Source organism: Mustela erminea, chromosome 17 (assembly GCF_009829155.1).
Source record: "Mustela erminea isolate mMusErm1 chromosome 17, mMusErm1.Pri, whole genome shotgun sequence".
NCBI lineage: Eukaryota > Metazoa > Chordata > Mammalia > Carnivora > Mustelidae > Mustela > Mustela erminea.
The window spans coordinates 4,064,551-4,088,418 of NC_045630.1; the positions used below are offsets into that span (position 1 = coordinate 4,064,551).

Below are 23,868 nucleotides of genomic sequence, written 5' to 3' on the forward strand. Positions count from 1 at the left end.
CTGTGGAATGTTGTTAGAAATTGTATTGAATTAGATGGATAATGTTGTCACATTTCTTTTTCAGTGCCTTTGGCCACCAGTGTAGAATGAAACTTGGTGATGATAATTTCAGAGGTTTTACTCTTTAATTCAGAAATCATTATACCTATTTTAAGTTGAAAGTATTTATATGAATTGAGTAGACATAAGCAATTGGCAGGGGGGATATTATAGTACTCACTAATAATAACATTTCTAAGAATTTTGAAGCCATAGTTAGGAAAGAAGAAATTGGGGGGAAATGGTGAATGCAAGCAGTAATGTGTTTTCTTAGCAATATTTCCATATCCAATCTAAAGTTACCTTGTTATTCTATAAAGGAACATCTTGTTCTGGTCATAAAAAGCATTATTTGAAATTGTAATTTCATCAGTGTTTATTAGTGGTTATAGTCTGATTTCTGCTCCTAACGTACTTTAAAAACAGTCTAGGGAAAGAAAGTTTTAAGAAACCACCTCCACTTTTTCTCTTATACCTCAAGCCATCTTTACCAATCTTATTAACACAGCCCTCAGTGCAATCTCTTGTATATAAATTTTAAAATACTACACGCTTTCTCCTAATAATCGCCCCCATCCAATTTACCTTAGAGTAGTTTTATTTTTTGTTATAAATGCTGCCCTCCCTTAGTTGCTGATTTTAAAGCAATCTTGCCTTTGTTAGGTTTTGCCGCTCTGTGAGGAGTAGGCAGAACTTGAAGCAAACGTCACAATCAAGGTGAAGCAAAGAAAGTTTTGTTATCTGTACATTATTTCTGCCATATTGTGACTCAGGCAATACACGCAATTTCAGGAAAGGGATAGAGAGAAGTAGCAAAACAATAAACTATAGACAAAATGGCTATTACTTCCAGCATATAGATCTCTGTGGAATCAATCGATTTTTCGATATCAGAATTTTTAGCATTTCCAGTATATTGTATTCATATCATCTTCATGAATTTTTATTTTCTGTACACTGGAGATTTGCCTATTTTGAGACAAAGCCCTCTACATTTTAGTCTCTCTCTTAATTGGGAATGAGTATTTACAGAGATGGAAGTTCTATTTGGGGCAGCTTTGGAAGTACCTTTCCAGTTCTGGGGCACGTCCATGCATGCTGTCTGTCTGGTGGCCCGGACATTGTTACCTCCAGAAATGTTCTCTCTTTGAAGACTGGGAACAAGGGATTTATGACAGCTCAACTCGGCAGATTGGTTCTGATTTTACTTTAATCTCTCCTATTAACAGAAACGGACCTAAATTTTCTAGAACAGTTTATAGATTCTTTATCTGGATCATCTGGTAAGGCCATTGGGCCCTGGAATGCCTGACAGAGGGGTACGCACTAATTCACATGTGGGGATGGCTGAGACAGTTGTCTTGAGGCTTTGGGGAAATTCTCCAGTTGACTCCAGACGACGACTTTATCCAGGACAGTGGTCAGGGGAGCCTGAAGAAATGTAAAACCCTTGACTCTAATGACTTCTTTAAAAGCTTGGTCGTTTTGTTTCTCTACTCCTGCAACAAGTCATGATTCTACGCACAGTTTGACCCTCGTGTGTTTTTAATCCGTGGCATTCTTTTCTTATTTACTAAGACGTTCTTGAATGTAAAGCAAGGGGTATCGTATTTGCACTGTACTCTGAAGGATTATGTACGTCAAGAAGCTTTCAGTTGGGCTGGGGAAGGGACGTGTGTGCACCTGAGATACAGGACGGGGCTGAGCGGTCTAGGCTAGATGTTCAGATGCAGGGAGGGGCGGGAGGGGCGGAGCTGTACTTCAGAGGCCCCCCTCAGAGACACCGCAGAAGTGCTAAACCACGAGGGGGGCAGGTGGACTTGGAAGGAAGAGCCTCAGGTGGAGAGAACATCCCGAGTGAGTGATTTATTCATCCCAGCTCTTCCGGACAGGGGCAAGAGAACTTCACGTCAAGCCAACCCAACTTCTAAAAAATAACAGAAAGCAGTTTACTGGCTGGCGTAACCGCACAAGCGGAGACACGGCTGTCACAGCCAGATGCACACCCTCGCATGATGTCTGGAGACACCTGCCTGTCGCCATCTCTCAACTATGCCCTCTCTGCTGGCGCCACTGGCAGCAGGTTTGACTCCTCTCCACTCTGAGGCACACCTGCCTTCGGGCTGACTTCTTAGAAAGCTGTCCGTCCTAGATGGAAGGAAGCTTCTCCTTGTTAAGAGATCTGACGAATGTGCCCTGATTGGCTTTTGCGCAGTGACGCGCCATCTCTGCCATCACGGGGGTTAGGCCGGGTGGGTGGAGAGAGTGGCCCCACCTGACCTCTGCAGCCCGTCAGCTCCAGCCCACACGGCTGAGGCGGGGGCGGGGAGGCTCTCCAACTCGATCTTTAGTCTGCCCACAACGGAGGCAGAGCAAGACCTTGTGCTCGATTGGAGAGACTAAAGATGGATGATTTTTGACTCTCTCTCTTCTTTAGAGAAGTAAAGGTGAACTAGTAGAGCAGGACCAGGGTTACTCCCCATCACAGCCCTTCCTGATTCTCGCTTCTCTGAACTCTTGAAGCACGTGGGAGCTCCACTAAGCAACGTAACGTTGAATCACATACTGTTTTGTGATCTATAGTGAGACTGTTACTATGTTAGGGTATATGAACTGATTGTTAGTCTAACAATCAATATCCTCTTGATTGTTAGAGAAACAATCAACAGGATATGTGTGTGTGTGCATACATGCGTGTCAAGATAGATCCACAGATAGATAAATGATTCTTTAAAAAAAAAAAAAAAAAATATATATATATATATATATATATATATATATATTTATTTATTTGAGAGAGAGACAGTGAGAGAGAGCATGAGCAAGGAGAAGGTCAGAGGGAGAAGCAGACTCCCCGTGGAGCTGGGAACCCGATGCGGAACTCGATCCCCGGACTCCAGGATCATGATCTGAGCCGAAGGCAGTCGTCCAACCAACTGAGCCACCCAGGTGTCCGATAAATGATTGTTTATATGGAATTGGCTCACATAATTTCTGTGATTCTGGCTGGCAAGTCCAGAATGGGAAGGGTGGGTTGGCAGGTTGTAGTCCCAGGAGAGCCATTGTTCAGGTTCAAGCCCAAAAGTAGTCTTCTGTAGAACAAGAAAGAGCCATGTTGCAGATGCAGTCTGAAGGCAGTAGGCAGGAGAATTCCCTTTCGCTGGAGAGGGCCAGTCTTTTTGTCCTATTCAATCCTTCAACTGATTGCATAAGGCCCACCTACATTATGGAGAACAATCTGCTCTTACTCAGAGTCTACCAGTTTCAATATGAATCTCATTCAAAAATACTCTTACAGAAATACTGAGAATAAGGTTTGCACCACATATCTGGATACCAATTCAAGTTGACACACAAAATTAACCATCAAAAATTGTTTTTATGTTTACCCTATTGTATTTGATCCTATTTTCTGGAAATTTTTCTTTGGAAATACTGTTTCCTGCTTTACTACGCCAAAGAAATGTTGTGGATTTTTTTTTTCCCCAATAAAAAGGGAATTTGTGTCAGTTGATTCTAATTCTAGTTCTCCGTAGAAATAGGGTTTTCTTTTTAACAAAGTTAAATTTTAAACATATTTTTGCCAAAAGTAAATACTTGAAAAAATAGTTTTGACCCTTTTAAAATGACTAATAGTATCTGAAACCAAAAAAGGTGGTGAGGCCAGTGGTTATTTTTAAAGAAACTGTTAAATCTGTTCTGCTAAGATCATTTATTGTTTAGACAAAAGATTATTGTGCTGTGGTAAGCAAACTGAGTATATAAAGATAAAACTTTTCCAAAAATAAATATTCACAAGTTTAGAGAAAATTCTCAAGATTGTTTAAATAGCAGTAGTCGATAATGTGTTTAAAATATATGAGTATTTCATATTCATAAACTTGCCTGTTAATACAAAGCAATATAGGACTTTAGATAGATTACAGATTAAAAACTAGATCGAAATGACTGTGACTTTGGAGCACCTGGGTGGCTCAGTCAGTTGAGCATCTGCCTTCGGCTCAGGTCATGATCCCAGGGTCCTGGGATCAAGCCCTGAGTCAGGCTCCTGCTCCGGGGACCCTGCTTCTCCCTCTCCTCCCCGCACGTGCTCTCTCTCATTATCTCTGTCACTGTCTCTGTCTCTTTCTGTCTCTCTCTCAAATAAATAATCTTTTTTTAAAGGAATTATACCTTCTGGGAGGACCTCAGGGCAGGTTCTCAGACTTCTCTAAGAATCCTCATATCCACATTTGTCTCTGCATTTGTGGATAAAAGCTATTGTTTCAAGGCATCTTTTTTTTTTTTTTTTAAGATTCTATCTATTTACTTGACAGACAGAGATCACAAGTAGGCAGAGAGAGAGGGAAGCAGGCTCCCCGTTGAGCAGAGAGCCCAACGCGGGACTCAATCCCAGGATCCCGAGATCATGACCTGAGCCCAAGGCAGCGGCCCGCTGGACCACCCAGGCGCCCCTCAAGGCATCTTAAATGCACATGCAGGGACTTGTCAGTTATAGGAGGGAAATCCTTCCCCTATCCCTCCAGATCATCCTTATTCATCGTGGTCGTCAAATTGCTTATCAGAGACGTAGGCCTTCATTGGCCCCACTCAGAAAGAGACTGTTAGCGGCTATTGGGCTGAAAGTTTGAAAAAAAAGAGCCACCCATTGACATAGGTTTGTTGTTTTTAGTCAAGCACATATCTTTCCAATCCTATGTGGTTTTTTTAGTGGCTGTTTAATTTCACATTAATCACATAGTTTTATCATGTTTATCACGATGCCTTGTAGAGCTGGAAAGAGAGCAAGCGCGTAGGGAGAAGGAAGAGACAGTAGCAGGGAAGGAAGGACAGTGATGACAATGACAGGCGCGGAGTCGGTCCCGCCTGCTCTGTCCCGTGAAGCACCGCTCCCAGGATCAGGTGAGATTTAGTGTCTCGTCCTGTCCTCGGGATGCTCCTGGCAGACTGGAGGCGGTGGAGGTCAGTGCCGCACTGGACTACAGTCGCGCCTCCGAGCTGCAGATATCCGTAGACAGAGTCACCCGCGTCTTTCCGTCGCTGGCGTCCGTGGGGATGCAGACGGGACTGGGCCCGCCCAGACCAGGAGCTGTGCGGGCAGAGCTCCGTCGAACCAGCCGAGCCATCCCTCCCATGTGCCATGCGGCTCCCCTGCCTGCGCCCCAGTCTATTAGGTCCCATCCGAAACAGACACCCAGTCCCTCGGGAGATGGCCTGGGCCTTTGTCTTCAGAGACTCCCCGCATTTCTGAAGTTCAAGGCTACACATCGGGCATAGACTTTAGTCCTAAGGACAGAAGAGTGAGCGCGTGCCCAGTGTCTGAAATGTCACCCAGCCCGTGAGCTCTTTCTCTCGTGTGGCCGTCCTCAGGGGCTGCCCTCGAAGCCCGGGTGCTGGAGCTCGGCCTCGAACCCGCGGACCCTTCTCACCTGCGCGCTCCCTGCCCGAGGGGAGGCTCACCAGCGAGCCCCATTTTCGACTTCCTTCGTACCCCTCTCGGCTCAGCTGAGACACCGAACCGGTAGTTTTGTTTAGATAACTAATGACATTCCTGTCACAGGGCAGCAGACTACAGTCTGGCCTCCTCTCAAAGGCTTTCTAGGGCATGTGTTTTCCATAGCTTTTGAGTTTGGTTTTTTGGGTTTTTACAAGTTTTGTGGCCTGACTCTGCAAATTAGCCTCGAACTTGCCTCCGCAAATTAGAAGACATATGTGGGGAAAGGTTTCAGGGAGACATTCTTCATAATATGGGGCTGGAAAATGCAAAGCTGCGTTAGCGTGGTGACACTATTTTTCGTAATGATGACCTGATTCACTAAGAAAAAGTTAAGTGATATTTTTCTACTGTTTAAGGTGGGGGAGAAATTGTATGACAATAAGAAGATGCTTAGAAAGGGGCAAGCATTGCTTATCTGGAAAAACAGCTTGTGTAGATCTGGAGGTTATGGTGCGATGCTCTCCACTGGTGAGAAGAGACACAGCAAACCCCCGACCCCATTAATTAGGAAGTTTATGCACATGTATTTGCCGGGCACTTTGCATTTCTGTCATTCCACTTTGAAAGAGTTGCAGTCACCTTAAGAAAATAACTTTATAGAGGTGGTTTCAGTGATCCTCCAAGGAGCCTATGACATAATTGAATAAGAAATTTAAGGAAAGAAAAGAGGTGAAAACAAAACACACGAAGCATAGACATCCCCCATCCAACCCACCTCTCTTGTAATGGTTGCTCTAAGGTACGGTGGGCATTATTTCCGGTGCGACTCTTTTGTCCTCTCACCTGTCAAAGTGTTACTCTCTAGGAGAAAGCTTTTAAATTAAAATGTAAAGCAGACTGTTTCTTGAGTACCGTGCAAATAGCTTCACAAGAAGGAAAATGACAATATTGTTTATAAACAAGTTACAGCGCTGAGTTGTTATTTTTCATTGTTTAAGTGGCTTTAGATCTCACAAAAGCTGTTTAGAACAAAATTGGCAATAGGAAGGCCGGTCCATTGTATTTTTCAGAAGAAAGCTGGTTTTCACAATATTATTCCCATTTTGTAAACAGCATCAATGAACCTGCACATAAAAGGTTAAATGTTTGCAGACCGTTCTTCTTTGCCTCAAAGATCAGAGACAAATTACTATTTTTATTTTACATTCCCTTGATGAGGATAATGATAAACAGCTGTCACTTGGGTGCTTCGGCTGCAGAGGATCCCGCTGCCATCCTGTAATGTAAACAAAGGAGAAATACACAGTTGTACACAGTGTACACACGCAGGGACAAGCACGACAGAGAATTTGGTTACAACTGGGTCAGAGGAAAGGGAACATTGGCTCTCTGACATTACTCAGTTGAAAGAAAAAGTCCATCTCTGCACATTTCTCCCATTTATCTTAGATATATTAGAAAGGGCAAGCGCTCCTTTTTTTCTTTCTAAAATCCGAGAAGAAACTCAACTTGCATTCTGAATTCTGTGACTCCCCGTCCCGTCCATGGTATTGTCTGAGTAATTAAAGTTTACATGTGACCACATATTATTTCCAAAAGCTAAAGAGAACTTCGAGTTGTTTTATGAGTTATTCTGGAATACTTCTTGGGGGGAGGGGTGTGCGCACACGCTTGCGTGTGTGTATGTGTTGAGAATCCGTCCAGTGTTCTCCATTCACTCAACACTTTCCTTATTATTTGCATCTGGTTTTAAAAAGTGAAAGTGAACGTCTTTTGTGTGTTTTGATAGGCAGAAAGTAAAGTAAGGCTAAATGTTAAAAGTAGTGTGAAGTGGGAAAATTCAGTGTTTCTGTGTAAACATGCGGACTATGATATAATTTCTTGGTGTTTTATATTTCTGGAGGTTCTTTTAAAAATACTATTTACTTTGCTTTTCTGTTTCAGTCATTTTTTTAAAACAAGTAGCAATATTTCCATGACCTCTCTTTCCTGGAAACTCTTTTCACATTTATTATTTTATCTATGAACTGACTTGACGTATTATGGATGTTTCAGTGTCTCCTAATACTTCTTGATTTTTTTATACTTACGGAAGAAAAAGAAATTTGTTAAAGTCGTATGCCTCTTACACTCCCTGAACCGATTTCAGCTCTCAGAGGCTCAGCGCGCTCGTCCGAGGGTGGGTGGCCAGTAACAAGGTTGTGGTGTGGACCCTCCCGGCAAAGTGCTTCGCACAGTACCCAGAACGCGGCAAGTGCTCAGTGTTCCTGGGACAGGCGGGATGTTGATGCTGAAATGTCATCCCTCCCGACTGTTAAACACCTTAGCAAAACCTCAGTGTATTTCAGATCAGAGAGGCAAACTGAATTGTATTTTACCCATTGCGGAGGTGTATGTCGCTTGGCATAAAAGCTGTTTTCCTCCCGGAGCCATCAGTCACCTTTTCTCTTTTATATACATAATTTCATAATCACTGTATCATTCTCAGTGTTATCAAGTAGTCATGGGTCCGAACTCATCACCCTGGGGTTTCTCTGCTCTCCAGTGTCTCTGGCACGTAGGCAGGCACACTGGGAGCCCCTGGAAGGCACCAGAGCTGCTTCCTGGATTTAGGTAAACCCCTTGTGCAGTTGTTAACTCCTCCTCCCGTGCATGGAGCTCTGTGCCGGGTGCTGAGAAGGGAGAGATAAACAAGACCCCAGAATCTAACAGGAGAAGAGCATAAAATGAGGCTGGTATTAAATCATAGAAGTGAATGAAAGACACAGAGGACATGCAGAGGAAGGCACGAGGGGTCTAGGGGCCAGCAGGAGCTTTGTCCAGAGGCGATGACGAAGCAAGGCTCTGAAAGATGAAAGACCTTCACGGTGGGGGGGAGGGGGTCCAGGCAAAGGGGACTAGCTTGCAGAAAACATGAAGGTGTTTTAAAAAAATACCCTTGCCATTTTTATATTGCTTGAATTAAAAATGTTTCCTGCTCAAATTTTTTATCTTAAATTTTCATAGTGTGTGTTGAGTGGCAGCTAACTCTTACTACATGAATGTTCAGAAAGGAAGGAAAGCAGCTAACATTTATTGAGGCCCCTGGCTAGGTCATCTCCTGTGTGTTATCTCCTTTAGCGTCTGCAAGTTTATGAGGGACGCATATCCCCATTTTAAAGATAGGGAAGCTGAGTTTAAATTACATCAAGTGACTGAAACGTGGCCACCCAGCCAATACACAACAGAGCCTGAATTTGAACCTGAAGTTTCCACTTTCAAATACATTATCCTTAAAATGACTTTGCAGGTACCACTGACTTACAACGTGGGCTCAGCATGGAGCACATTTGCAGTGGTTCCTATACCCCAGGGAGAAGTTGGGAAACATGATTGTTTCTTCACTGCTCTGGCTTTACCTTCTCTCTACCTGCCGCTTTATGGCCTCGGCGTTTTACCCATTCGTCCTAGATCGCACTGTGCTTGTGTATCACCGATGAATAATAAAAATAAATAACTGAATCGACTCGATTCAGTTCCCTCTCTCTCAGTGACCAAAGACCATTTCAAACCACTGTCATTTTTGAAACTCCCTCTACCTTGTGGGAGAAGCAGTAAGAGGCCTCCGTAATGGCCTTGAAGCTCTCACTCTGAATCCTGCGGTCATACTCTCAGGGCTGGAGGAATGAGTGTTGTGTTTTAGAGTGAGCACATTATTTTCATATTCTTTAAAGCTCTTATTTATTTATTTGACAGAGAAAGAGACAGTGAGAGCAGGAACACAAGCAAGAGGTGTGGGAGAGGGAGAAGCAGTTCCTACCAAGCAGAAGCCTGATGTGGGGCTCAATTCCAGGACCCCAGGATCGTGACCTGAGCCGAAGGCAGATGCTTAATGACTGACAGGCGCCCCTATTTTAATATTTTTAAAAATTATTGGATATTCCTGAGCAAGAGAAACCTATATAAATGATTAGGACCTATTTCTCTCCTTGTTATCGTTGACTTTGGAGGCCTACAAATATGCCTTTCACACATGCGTATTGATTCAAAGGAAAAGTTTGCCATTTATAGATCCGTTTAAACACAGAGCTTTGCCTAAAACTGATAGGATGATTGAAAACCTGGCAGATCAAAGTATGTACATTTCCAAGGAAAAGTACTTCATGTCTACAATGGAAGCAATAAATTATCCCCCCCCTTTTTTTTTGCATTTGTAATTAAATCTTTCCAAATGTTAGAAAGTAGCCAGACCACTAACAATATTTGTATCATGTTCTGGGGCTTAGATGGTTCAACCTGACTTGAAATGGAGACCATTTGTTCTAAATTGATTTCAATGCCAAGCCAATAGGTCAGCCCTTAATGACGAAGATGCCATTCCAGCCCAGCCTCTGGTGGATAAGCCAAAATTAATTAACTCAAGTCCCAAAGTATAGAAAACAGATGCTTCTCTCATGTTGCACAAATAAATTCTTTGTGTATAGATGTGTTCTGTTTTATTCAAAGAATAACAAGTTGGAAGTTAAAATTGTAAGTTTCCCACAATGGAGCCAGCCTTTAGTAGTGATGACAGAAGCATGAATTTACAGAGCAAATTCCAGCAAGTGCATGGAGAGATGAATTATTCCCTTTATCTCTTATTTTGGCTCCAGGCCAGACCTAGGAGATTTAGTTTTAAAACCTGGGCTCATCCAAATGCTGATCCATTCCAGAACAGACCTAGGGGTTCCAGAACAACACCAAGGTCATTTCTAATCTGTAGACCCCCAGAGGTTTGCATCTGCATCACTCACTTGGATTCAGTTCTTTGGCCAATTCACAAATGGCTGAGGATTCCATTGTTCTCTAGAAGTCGGTTGTTCGGTGCACGGTTTATCTGGCTGGTCACCTCAGCATTCACGCAGAGGGGATGCTTTTCCTAGGGTGTGGGTCTCTAAACGTGGAGGAGTAACTGCGTGGTTCTGCTCTCTTTTCAGAATTACCGGGTGTGTTGAAGATAAAGTTGGTCACCATCTAGTAATAGAACTCCCAAGTAGAGTGATCAGGAGGTGATCACCTGGTAACATACGGTATTTTGTTCTTCGGAAGGAACGTGAAATAACACGTGTGTCCTTTCCTTTCCATTAGACTGAAAGTGATGAGAACGGCCAAGCAGAGAACTTCTCCATGGACCCGCAGTTGGAGAGACAGGTGGAGACCATCCGCAACCTCGTGGACTCCTACATGTCCATCATCAACAAATGCATCCGAGACCTAATTCCAAAAACAATCATGCACCTTATGATCAATAATGTAAGTGACAATCCGCTGTCTCACTTGAACCTCTGACCCGTCTCAGTGCGGAAAGTGCTCATATTCCCGTCAGTTTCTTTGTGGTATCGTCTGGGTGGCTGAAATACCCGCGGCCCAGGTTCCTCATTTTCTATTACTAGTGGTCAGTGACTGACCAGGGAAAGAGAATTTTGGAAACCCAACATGGGGCTTATAGGCACAGAACTGTGGAGTTCCCTGTTGCCTGTCTGCTCTGTGGGGTTCCCTGTCGCCTTTGCTCCCAGGGAAGTGGAGTAGAAATGCTGAGCTGTGGTCACGGTGCGAGTTCATTGCAAAGCCGGCAATAAAATCAGATGCCTGGCTCCTAGACTTTGAGATTCAAAGCCAAAAATATTTATTCTTTCCTACACACAAACACATAGAAAATATGTTGATTTGATTATTTTCACCTTCTAAAAGCCATGGAATGCTATTTTAACCTGTGAAACGGCTTTTTGCCCTCTCCCCTTGGATCCAGAGTCAGACCACTCCTCTTGTCTGCGGTTGGGGTGTGATGCCGCACATCTTCAGGCCTCAGTTAGATGAGCCCTCAGTGGATCGGGAGCATGTGGAATCCCGCCGTCCTCGTGGTTCCTTTACAGTAGTCAGGACAGGATTCTTAAGTTACAGGATCTGGTTGGGGTCTTTTGGCAGCTACTGTATTAAAGTGCAAATAATATCAAGTTATTTGAGAAACTGTCTTTTAGATAAGAGGCCATAATGCGACGTTATATAACTGGCTCTTCTGACTCTTGAAAAGGAGACAGCAACATTTTTGGTCTAGCTGTCGTCTCGGGACGCCTTTTTATTTACGTCAATGATACATTATGAGCACTTGCTTGTAGCACACACAGATGAGCGCACAAACGTCCTGGACACGCCGGAATCCGGGAGAGACCTCTGCATTCGCCTGGTTCTGCTCTAGAGTCTGTTGACCTCAGGACAAATCCGTTCACTTCTTTGCCTCTGTTTCCTCCATAAGTAAAATACGAATCATGGAAAAGGTACCTGACTTAGGGATTTATTTCAGAAGGTGGTATATACAGGATTTCTATGAAGAATATACGGGTAAGAAACCAATGTGGCTGCCTGCCTATTTCCGAACTGGAAAGAACCTTTACTCATATTTCAGGAAACATTTCCGAACAGGAAAGAACCTTTACTCATATTTACAAACTGTGTTTGTAAACTTGACATTGTGTTTGCGGTTCAAGGGGTGTTCATTCCTTGAGGAAAGTTTTCCGGGAAGAAACCCTTGAAGAAAACCCTTCTTGAAGCTCTAAGCACCGTGGTTTTTAATCCTGCAAGGATTTTAATCCCGTGGTTTTTAATCCCTGCACGGGATTGCACGTTTTTACATAATCAAACAAGGTTGTCGGGATGCTTTGAGGTATCAGCAGTAAGGAAGCAATCTACTGGAAGTTCGGAAACCACGAATTCTGTTCTTCAGCTTAGTCCACGGCCTGCTGTGTGACCTGAAACAAATTATCTGGCCCCTCTGAGTGGAAGTCAGTCATGTTCTTATGATCAGAACAGAACACTGCACTGCCTCGCTGAATGGTCAGAGCACGGAATAAATGTGGCTCTGTGCCATTTTGAAAAATACAGAGGACTAAACAAATAGTCTGTGTATTTTTAAAATTACCCTCCTAATTTTGCTTAAATGGGTTCCGGTTGTTTTGCTGTGGTATATCCAGGCACTTCCTTATTTAGACATTTTCCTGATTAAGCATCATTCATCTTCTCGCTGTTTTATCGCCAGTTGTTATTGCGGCCACCCGTTCAACACGGCACTGCTCTGCACCACAGTAAATCATCAGCCCAAACCAGCACTTACTGTCTGTCGTGGGAGGAGTCACCTGACACTAATTAGTTAAAAGGAAAAAGAAAAAAAGACCCTCCATCATACTTTCACCTTCTCAAGAAACCCGCACACACACCTACCCAGAGAGATCTGGGGGTAAGGGCCTCTCCCCCGCCCCGCCAGTGTGTGCGTTGGCTTGAAGCGAGAGGCTGAGCCCCCACCGCCGGGGACTCTCCGTGGCCGTGGGGCTCTGGAGGCTGTCTTGAGAGAGACCTTGGCACGAGAATGAGAAAGAAGACCTCGACGTCAGGACTCATAGGAATGGGGAAAACAGAGCCATCACGTAATGCTGGATTCCCACCAAGTGATGGTTATCGTTGTTTTGAAATGAAACTTTCTGTATCTGTCAGAAAAAACTTACACATGTCTCAGATGACCATGTTCCACGGAGTATCGTTTTGTCTGCTTTCTTTTACGAGACATGGACACGTAAAGATGCGACAATGACATGCACGTAGAAGTACCACCTGCTCCCCTAAAGGCCGCATGCTCAGGGCACCTTATTGGACAGAACGTCTGAGCCCTCGTGTCTGCTCCAGGAGGGCCGCGTGGAGCACAAGGACCCGCCGCGCGGGAACCCCCAGCCCCGTGTCTTGCAAACATGTCGATGGCATGTTCGATGTTAAGATCTTCAAGGTGGAGAATTCATCGCAGAGTCACGAACGGAACAAGCGCGGCTCCTCGCTCAGAATCCCAGCCCGGAACCTGCTGCTCCCGCGACGGCTCTGGGCGGGCGCTGGTGTCCGGCACAACCGAGCGCCTGGCACGGGGTCCTCGTCGGTCCTCAGTCGGTGGACAAGTCACCGTCGAAGGCCGCCCCGGGGCCTTTCCTCTTGGAAATGGGCCTGGCTGCCCCTGCCTTCTGAAAAAGAGTCTGTTTCAGCCAACTTTGGTAAAGTTCAGAATTTGGGGGGCAGTTTCCTTTGAAAGTTTACGTGAAACGTTCTGCCACGCAGGCCTCCATATGGAATTATTTAAGAAGTTTAAGGCCAGCAGTAAATGCCTCACTCAGACGTACTGTAAGCCTTTGTCTGCCGAAGCGCCGCAGCTGCTGGAGCGCTTAAGCTCGCGGGGAGCAGCGGCACAGAGGGACGGCACGTTTGTGGCCACAGAGATGGCACGTTTGTGACAGCCAGTCCCTCGGGCATGCTCTCGTCGACGCGGCGGGGCTCTGTCCAGGACTTGCACGTTCACACAGGCCTTGCCCCCAGGGTGAGCACAGTCTGTAGCCCCCCATTCCCCCCACCCCAGAAGATTCTCTGTGCGAGATCGGGAGAGGGACCCCAGCTTTACTGTGCACGTCTGCAGGGCACAGCAGCTCAGGGGTCCGTGGTGGCGCGCCCGGGACAGCCATCCCCAAGGCACACATGCCTTCGCCCAGATTCTAAATGAAGGAACGGAGGCTCAGAGAGGTTAGGTGACTTGCCCAGCGTCACACGGCCAGGGCTAGCAGAGTCCAGAGGAAACCCCAGATCTTGTCATCCTGGGTCAGGTGGTGCATGGGGCACGGTGGGTGAGTGCGGCCCCCTCAGACTCGGGGCTGCTCTGCCCAGAGCACGGGCCTATGTGTCTTCCCAGAAGGCTCATTTAGGCAAAGATTTAATTAGGGTTTGTTTGAATATGAGAAACAAGGTTTTAAATCTTAACTAGTAATTCAAACAAGTCCAGGTAATACAAAATAGAACGTAAAGTTTTTATGAAATTTCTAAGAATCCTAATATGAAGCCCGGAGGCGTTTCACACTTGGAGTGCACGCTGCTGCTGGACCCCTCCACCCCTGGACCCCTGCACCCCCGGACCCTCGGAGCTCCACGTTGACTCTCCTTGGCTGGTGGTACTCTGCTGGAAAATTAGTAACATGTGCCCTAGTTTCAAAACTCACTGTAACTTTCATGTGTTTGAAGTCGAGGGTTATTTCAAATGTTCATTATTTGAGGGGAAAGTGCGGCTTAAATACCAGGGCACTGATTTGTTTCCTCGGGTCAAGAATTCAGCATCTGCTCAAGAAACAGATCGGGACCAGGATCCAGAAGCCTGCCACCCTCCCCCTTCCCCGCCCCTCGGCCTCCCCACGCCCGTCAGTCCCCAGCAAGGGAACCCCTTCTGGTTTCTTGCAGCACAGCTTGTGTCAGCTCCGACTGATCTTGAACTCTGCAGTCATATGGTGGGTGCTGTTTGATGTCTAACTTCTCTGGTTTGATATTAAGTGTGTGAGGCAAAGGATATCACTTTTTCAAGAAGGGAAATGTCACCGTCCTATAGCAGAAACAAGTCCCCGAGAAGTGGACAGGACGCAAGAGCAGACATGAAAGAATTGTGAATCTCAGAGAATCACAAGCTTCTAACCAAGCCCCTTTCCCAAACGAGGCCAATTTAAACTGCTCAGCCACATTTTTGTATACATGTGTTCACGTGAGTGCAAGCGAGCCCAGTGTTGCAGACTCCCTCCCGTCTAGAAACAGCCATTTTAAGGCATCGGTCTCCTTAGTAACAGAATTGTGTGAAAATTCGAGGAATGTCCCTTCTGTTTGTGAAGGCTTTAAAATGGTCTTAATTATGAAGACAAAGAAGGGTTCAGATCCAGAAGCACTGCAGGTTGCTAGAGAAGGGTTAAAGTAAGAAAGAGAGGAAAACATGCGGAACGCTTTTAATGACCTCACATTCCTTTACACTGAGCAGCACGACATGGTGCAGTCATGCCTGTTTATCCAGCCTGTAGAGTCTGAGCTGGAATGAGGTTCTGTGTATGAGAAGTTTTTCGTGAACCACACCAAGATGTGTAGGTTATAAGGTGTTATAATTAAAAGCATAAATATTATTTCAAGTCTCGCATCCAAGTATAATTCGTTTATGTCGTGTCCTGTGAGGTATATTCTAAACGCCATCACCTCCAAGGCCTCGACTGTTGGTCTTGCAGGATCCTTGATTTACGTATTTGCACCAGAAAGTCCCTGAAGTGCCTGGAAACTCCCTGACTCCCCCCCAAGGCGAGGTAAGAAGGAGAAGAGTCTGAATAAAACATTAACCCCCGCTCTGTATTGAACTGCTCTCCCGACGCCTGTACAACTGCGATGGCTTTCTATTTGTTCTTCTCCCTCGAAGCAGCTCAGGCCAGTTTCATCCCCATGCTTTCGAAAGAACAGCTTCGGCTTGCAGAGCGCTAACGAGATGCTAGGCCTTGCGTGAAGCAATTTATAATCATTCTAGCACTCAATCCTCACAGCGGCTCGAGACAGCCGCTACTGCTGGTCCCATTTTACAGATCAGGAGCCTGAGACGGGAAGAGGTGGTTGCCCGCTCAAGAACGGTTAAGTGCGGGCGCTTGGACTCAGATGCAGAGCCGTCTGATGGCAGAGCAAGCGCCCTTGCCCACTGTGCCGTCCTGCCGCTTTCCCCCGCGCTAATAGCGATCCTCCTATGAAGTCAGAACGTTTCCAAATCTTCGGGATGGTAGGCGAGTTCTAGTGTGTCATGGGCTGATGTGCAAGAGTTGATTCAAGGCAGAACTTTAATCAGAATGCTGAAACAAGCCCTTATGATTATATTTCGTGCTTGGTTTGACAGTCGCTTCTTCATTCAGATCTGCTTTAAATCTATTCTTGGAGGGCCTTCTTTTAAAATTGTGTTTAATAGATTCTAAGTGATACTCCAGCTCAATGTAAAGCTTCAAGCTAGCTTAGCCCAACTGCTGTTCAGTGCCAGGAAAACTGTCTGGTTTTGGAGTTTCGCGTTGCATCATCTATCTGTGTGCAGGCACACGCCCAGTGGCGGAGGATTCGCGCGAATGTCCCTGACTCCTTGGATACCTGCAAGTGTGTTTTAAAAGTGACTAAATCTCAAAAAAAAGGGGGGGGGAGTGCGGGGGAGGTGAAATAATCCTTAAGCCAAATTTACTGTCTTTGACTTTCCTTCCCGACTTGACTTTCTGGGCCCTGACTCACCGCCCTCCATGCCTGAAGTGTCCTTGTTCCTTTTGCTCCTGCCTTTTCACATCAAAACCTCACCTGGTTTTCACATCAAAACCTCACCTGGCGCCCACCTGGGTCTCCTCTCCAGGGTAACTGGTCTGTGCGCCTCTTCTCTGTTCCACTGCAGCCTCACCAGATGAAGGCCCCACCAACTCAGAAATGAGCTCAAGTGGTCTTCCATCAGATTTCTTTCTCTCTGCTACCACCCCTGCAAATTCTTTTCCAATCACAGACAGATTACTTTTCCTAAAACTCTCTTTTATCGTTTCACTTACTTCCTTAAAAGTCTTCCATGGCTTCCCACTGCCAAGTGGCTGAAGTTCAAACAGTTTTCCTTGGCATTCGAGGCTTTCACATCTGGCCTCAGGTTACCTGGCCAAACTTACCTTCCGCAGCTATCACACACAAACCTTCTACCCTACTAGACAGTTGCCCAGATATGTCTTATCTTCTAGATTACTTCCACATTTGAATCACTCTTGGTTTGCACAATGTGGAGAGAATACTTATTACACCACAGTGAAGCTGTGATTTAGCTGAATTTCCTGATCAGTAGAATTATTCACTTAGTGGGATACCTTTAACAAATAATAAAGCTATGTGTTTTCGAGTCTTGTCATCTCTTGGTTACATAGTTCACTACAACCCAGCCTCTCACAGCTGTGCCGCTGTCTGCCTGAATTTGTGACAATTAAATATGCTGGCCTTTGGTCTTTCTTAAAAAGAGCCAGTGGCTCTAGGTAAGTATGAGTCTCATTTAACAGAGAAACTGAAATTCCAAGTTGGTTTATTTTTGTAGGCTAAGTTAACCAGCATTCTTGGAATACCACTCCACAGTCATGATGCTCAGACACAAGCATGTCTTTGCAGAGCGCTCAATCAAAGTCGGGTAAGGAGGTAATGGAAGGAGCACTAGACCTTGAGCCCAAAGACTTGAGGTTCACCTTAATGCTATGTGACTTTGGGCAAGTTACTGAACACTCTGAACTTCAGTTTCTTCCTCTGTAAAACCGGGATCGTAACAGATTGCATACGGACGTGGTGAGAATCCAGTCTGATAACTTGCGAATGTGCGTGGGACACACCGTCTTTCATTGATTCCCACGTTCACTTGTTCTGCCATGAAGATACCTGTCACACTCTATGGCATCTTGGCATTCTGTCACAGTTTAATTCATGCTGTTTTCTCTTGTTTGGTGGCTCATAAAATGGTGCGGATTAAAATTCCTGGTATCTTCGATTTGATGAGATACGGTGGCTGGGACTTCCTCCCTCCGTGCTGTGCAGTGTGTGAATCCTCTCCCTCATCCTGCTACAGACCGCCCCTCCCCGAAGACTCCTACACCTTGTTCCTACTTCAGTCTGTTTTCATGTATCTGTTAACTTTGGAAACTCCTGTGAGTCCTCATTACTGTTAAGTAGTTCTATTGTAAACGTCTAGAAAGTTGAGAGTATATCCCTCCTGTTTTGGGGGCGCTGTTGTAAATCAACTTGCATGATTATCTAAGTTTCTGTATTTAATAAAAATTCACTTATGGGTGCTCATTCCACTTTTGAGTTGACCTTGAAACCCAGGATCTTAATAGTATTCCAGTGATTTTGGTAAAAGCGAGGTAAACAATTGGGAATACCAAGGGTTGGATAACTGGGGCTATTACCTAGGTTTCTTTAAATCCTTGTTTTCTGCTGAAAATAGTGCTGCTCATGTGCAGGTACCTGCCCTCATCTCCGGGCCAAGCAGCCTCAGAAATGAGGAAATGCCGGCAGAGCCAGCAGGCCCTGTGCTGGGGACGGCAGGGTTTAGTCCTCTTCCAGCTAATCAAGGTTTCTTTCCGTCCACGACCATGAGGCAGGGCAAGAGCGCTCCTGCGCTGGTGCGGAGGACGGGGAGGGAGGAAGTGAGAAGATAAGTGTAAACAGACGCGGACACCGCGTCCATCTTGTATGTCACATACCTTTTCCCCGAGGGGTCCGCTGAGGACCTGGTCCGCAGGCCCGGAGCCGGTTGATGCCATCGGACCGCTCCTGTGTTCCCGGTCTTACTCTCTGTGGTGACCCGGCAGGTTAAAGATTTCATAAACTCCGAGCTCCTGGCGCAGCTGTACTCCTCCGAGGACCAGAACACGCTGATGGAGGAGTCCGCGGAGCAGGCTCAGCGCCGGGACGAGATGCTTCGCATGTACCAAGCCCTGAAGGAAGCCCTTGTGATCATCGGCGACATCAACACGGCCACCACGTTCACCCCCGCGCCGCCCCCCGTGGATGACTCCTGGATACAGCATTCCCGCAGGTAGGAAGACGCCCCGGCCCCCCCGAGGCCTGCCGGGCTCGTCCAGTACCGTTTTCTGCGTGCGCTTCCCTAAGCCACCCCGAGCCTGAGGAGCACAGAGGAGAAAAGGGATTTGTGTCCGGGAGCGAAAGGGAAGGTCCGGCGGTCCCTTCAGAAACGAGCCCCACACGTCCTTCCCGTGGCCTGACACAGGCCTCGGAACGGCGAAGCCCGCTCTATACTGAAAGGAAGAGTCGAGTTAATGGGAGGCTTTAAAAGAGTAAGTTGTAGAACGTTATATTGTAAGAGGTACAAAAAAAAAAAAAAAAATGTATACGCTGTAGAGCATATTCTCCAGCGGAATATCGCACTGTGCTGCGTCAGAGAGCGCAGCGGACAGGACACGCCCGAAACTACTACAGGCTGTCTCCACAGAGTGAAGGGTTGGGGGGAGGGGAACTTCCTTTTCACCATTTACCCTTTATACCTTTTTGAAAGGTTTAAATGAAAAAAAATTCATTTAAGTAATCTCTAACCCACGCTGGGGCTCAAACCCCCCGCCTGGAGGTGAGGAGCCCAGTCAGGCACGGCCCCCCTTATACTTTCCAACGTTCCTGACACGGACCCCAAGTGCCCCCAAAACAGGAGGATTTGTGCGGAGCAGCCCGGAAGTCATGCAGCATCCGTCTGCGGACGCGTTCGACCGACACTGCTCTGCTCTGTCCGCAGGTCCCCCCCTCCGAGCCCCACCACCCAGAGGCGGCCGACGCCCGGCGCTCCTCTCGCCCGGCCTGCATCCGGCCGGGGGCCCGCGCCCGCCGTGCCCTCCCCCGGACCCCACTCGGGGGCGCCCCCGGTGCCCTTCAGGCCCGGCCCGCTGCCCCCCTTCCCCGGCAGCGGCGGCGGCGACTGGTTCGGGGGAGCCCCCCCGCAGGTGCCCTCCCGGCCCACGAGGGCCCCGCCCAGCGTCCCCAGGTGAGTGTCCTGCCGGCCGCCGCGTGGGGTCTCTCGGGGTCTCTCTCTAGCGAAACAGACGGAGCTTATCTGGGAAAGAAACCCGCGGAGACACCACCGCGCGCCTTTGCGGTTGTCGCCCAGGCGGCGCGTGTCGTGGGAAACCGCGGGGCCTGGGACACGATTAAAAACCGGGACGTGGTCCAGACCCTCTTGTGTCAACTGGCACAAAGTCAGCGGGGCCAGGGAGTGCGGAGTCTGCGCGGCCGCCCGCGTGACCCCGGGAGCCGGGGCGGGTCGGCGCAGGCCGCGCAGCGAGTGGTGGGAGGCCCGGGCTGAGGCGTCGCCTGCGCGGGGGCCAGAGCCCCTGCCGCGGGGACAGCGGCCGTGCGCTCCGAACCGTCAGGCTCCGGCCAGTGTGGACGCCGACGGCGCACGGTGAGAGAAAGGGCGGACGGTGTGCGGCGTGTTGTGGACCGCGTGCAGACCGTGCACCGCAGGCGCCACGCCCGCCGCCAGGTCGCCCAGCACGTGCGAGCCGGAAGCGGAAGCGGAAGCGGAAGCGGACTCGGGGCGGAGCAGGGCGGGACGCAGACCGCGGCCGAAGCCGTCCGCACCGTCCGACGTCCCCAGTCCGGGACGGACGATGCGCGCTTAGAGATTTGAGAATAGACGGACTTAGGAGGTTTTGTCCTCCGCACCGGAAATTCTAAAAGGAAAGGAAACTAGCTGGTACGGAAATTTAAGTTTTTTGGAAAATCCCGCTCGGACGATCCGAGTATCGGGCTTACGAAGGAAAACCTCGCCGCGCGGGGACCACGGAGGACGAGGGACTCCCGCACTCGTAACCCTGCGTCCCCTCGCGCTGCCGCCGGGGCCTGCGCTCTGCGCTCCGGGCTGTCCGGGCGCCGCAGGGAAGGGGCGTCTGAGACGGGCCCCGCAGGGCGGCGGCGGAGGGCGAGCAGGGCAGGAGGAGCGGGAGGCCCCGTTCGCCGCAGACGGACCTTGCCAGGCTCGTCCGACTCGGCGCGCGGGGCTCCCGCCTGTGACGGGACCGGACGGTGGCCCGTCGCCTGGGCCGGGCCTGACAGCCTCACGGCCCCGGGGCTGCTAGGGCTGTCGTCACTTCGGTCCTGACCAGAACGGACGTCTGTCCTCTCAGTTCTGAGTTTTTGTCCCTGGAAAGTAAGGTTCCGCTTGCAGTTTACCTGAAGCGGACCTAGATGTCTAGGGGTGACGGTCAGAGCAAGGGATGCTGCTCCGGTGCCCTCGGGGCACGCGAGGCGGCGGCCTGGGTGCTGTGCGGCCGCGGCCGCGTCCTGGGCCACGACCCGGAAGGACGGGGATCGTGCATCTGACGGGGGAGGCCCAGAGGTGCAGACCGCTCGCCCGAGGCTGCCCAGCCGGACCCTAGCGGAGCTGGGCTTCAGTCCCCCGCACCCAGACCCCGGTGCCCCGACCGCAGTCCCAGGCTCCTAACCCTGGCCCTCCGCCAGCTCTGTCGTGGGGAGCCGGCCTCGCGCTGTAGTGCGCTTAGCAGCCCGGGCCTGTGGCCGCCGGAGCCAGTCACACCCCCAGCCGTGACGACCAACGGTGTCCCGACATCGCCAGTGTGGGGCCCGGGGGGCGCGGGCTGAGCAACCTCCTTCCGCTTGGGAACCGCTGCGCCACGACGCCGCGGAGAGCTTCCCTTCCACGAGAGAAAGACGTCGGTGTCGAGCCTCGGCGCAAGCACGATCAGCTTGTCGCTTCGGGAAGCCTCAGGCTGGCTGGGACCGAGCCTGCCGTCGTGCCCGGAGGGTCTGGAGGCCACGGGGGAGGGCAGGAGAGTGGGCGGCCTGGGGTCCCGCCCAGGAGCCTTGAGATCCGCTCCTCCGTCTGTTTCGCTACGAGAAGGAACCCGAGGAACCTGGGGGTGCTTCTCCGCGGGAATGGACGTGCATGTCTGTGTTTGCTCGCTTGGCTGCTTCGCCTCTTGGTTTGGGTTAAGCTGGCTTGTCTGTACCCCCGGAGCCACCGCTGAATGCGAAGCTGGTTGGGTAAGCGGGATGGAGTCGCCCTTGGTATTTCCGAGCTCACGCTTGGAGGCGAGCGGGCAGCCCCCGGGAACCGGGGGCTCACCCTAGAGAAGCGCAACCGCCAGGCTTAATGCGTCTGTGTTGGACACCGGTTACGTGATTCAGAATTTCGAGAATATTCTCCACTTGGAGCCAGACCTAACTTGCCGTGGCCTTGCAAAGAGTCTCAAATGTAAAACAGAAATGAGACTTCAGAGTACAAGAGGGAAGTTGGTCTTTGTGCTGAGCCTTCAAGTTTCAGTGCCAGTTCAGCGCGATGGGAGGGAAACCCCTCTGGGGGGCTGGGGGGCGTCACCTGAGAGAGGCCGAGAGAGACGCTGTCAGGATCCTTATGCCTATTAAAGTTTAGCTTTAGATGAAGAATTCTGACCACATAAAGTCTGTTTTTAATAAAAGCCAGAGCAGGAATCCTACCAAATGCAAGCCAGAAATGGGGTTTAAGATTTCAAAAAAAAAAAAAAAAAGAAAGAAAGAAAGGAAAAAAAAGAAAAAGCAAGAGAAGGAAGGAAAGAAAAAGAGAAGCAAAGATGGAAAAAGAAAAAAGGAGGGAAGGTCTTGTTGAAACTTCACCTTGTCCTGTTTGTTTAAATATTCTCTTTTCCCCCTGTGATTTGCCTCCATTTTCTCTATTAAAAACTAAAAAAAAAAAGTCAAAATGCCATTATCCATCATCTCCAGGAAAACAACCCATAGCTTTCCGAGAAGGAAGTTTGATTTTTTTTCCCCCAGCTCTTTACTTTCTTAAGGGCCCTTTCTCCTCTTTTATCTGAAACCAGAAACTCATAAGGTGACAGGACAGAACAAGCCCTGTCCCGCCGACTCCCTGTTGGGCTTTAATATTACAAAGGCAATAACTGAACTTTTAGAGGCAAAATATTCTGCTGTTTGGCATGTGCCTGTACGTAATTTTCTTCCGGATAATTTGCGACTTCATTAGCAAGTGATGATTTTGACATTTCGGAGCATGTATACCTTCCCTTTAACCCTATTCAAATACAATGAAAACACTTGCAACTGGACGGAAACCAGGAGCATTCTGGGTTTTTTTTTTAAATGTAATTATTATTATTACATCTTTCCATTCCAATGTAAAGGAAGAGGAAGGAGAGAGGCGGGTAGAGTCACTTTTGGCCCAGCTTTTCTCAGCTGCTCAGGCCGTGCTGGTTTCTGCACATGGAGCCTTCCAGCGAGGGAGCTGGAAATGCTGACCACGACATGCCTGCTCTAATTGGTTCCACCTGAGCTAGGGAGCATCTCTATCCCGAAGAGACTCCCCAATAGGGATGCTTCTGTCGTTAGTGTGTGGAGTGTACGCGAATCTGCTTGGGGAACATTTTCTGTTGCCAGAGTCTTTGGCTCGCCCCCTCTCTGAAGGGCTAAGGCCGTTGTGAAGCCCCCCGCCGGCTGCGTTCCCGTCTGGCCAGCTGATCTTAAACAGATACCACCACCTTGCTGGGGGCCCCGGTCTCACTTGAAGATCCTAATCTTCATCAAAAATTAACTTTAGGGCTGATGTAGCTATTTTCGGTTACAGCTTCTTAAAATTAGTTAATTGGGAATCACAGCCTTTGACATTAACAGAACAAATTAACTGAATCAGCGTGTTTTTCCTGGCAACAGCCGATTCTGACATTATTTGACTCATTTGTCTTCTCCCCTTTCCTTGGACTAAGCTATTTTGCAACAGTCAGGAGGGGATAAGGGTGGAAGGGTCTCTATCCAAGGAAACGCAAACTTCATTTACCTCATCACTCAGTCCTCTATTTAAAAAAAATATATATTGAAAACCTGAAGCACTTTTTTTAACCACCCTTGTCACCAAGTCTGACGGTGTCTTCTAAAAATGGCAAAACTGAATCACAGGCTGGGATTTGGCCTTTACTCCAGCCACGCACATGACAGAAACACAAGATGGAAACCAAGAAATGCTCCACGGAAAGCCTCTCTGGTGACCCCGTGGCGAAGCTTCC

General features: G+C 48.2%; 1 protein-coding gene across 7 annotated transcripts in view; it reads left to right on the forward strand.

Moving 5' to 3' along the window:
* The window catches only part of DNM3 (dynamin 3), a 535,131-nt gene that overhangs the window by 488,269 nt on the left and 22,994 nt on the right, over positions 1–23,868 (forward strand). For all 7 annotated transcript variants that reach the window (XM_032317383.1, XM_032317386.1, XM_032317388.1 and 4 more), the window contains 3 exons: positions 10,583–10,747; positions 18,661–18,887; positions 19,596–19,841. In XM_032317383.1, the coding sequence (XP_032173274.1) occupies positions 10,583–10,747; positions 18,661–18,887; positions 19,596–19,841 (638 nt within the window). The remainder of the gene's footprint in view (positions 1–10,582; positions 10,748–18,660; positions 18,888–19,595; positions 19,842–23,868) is intronic.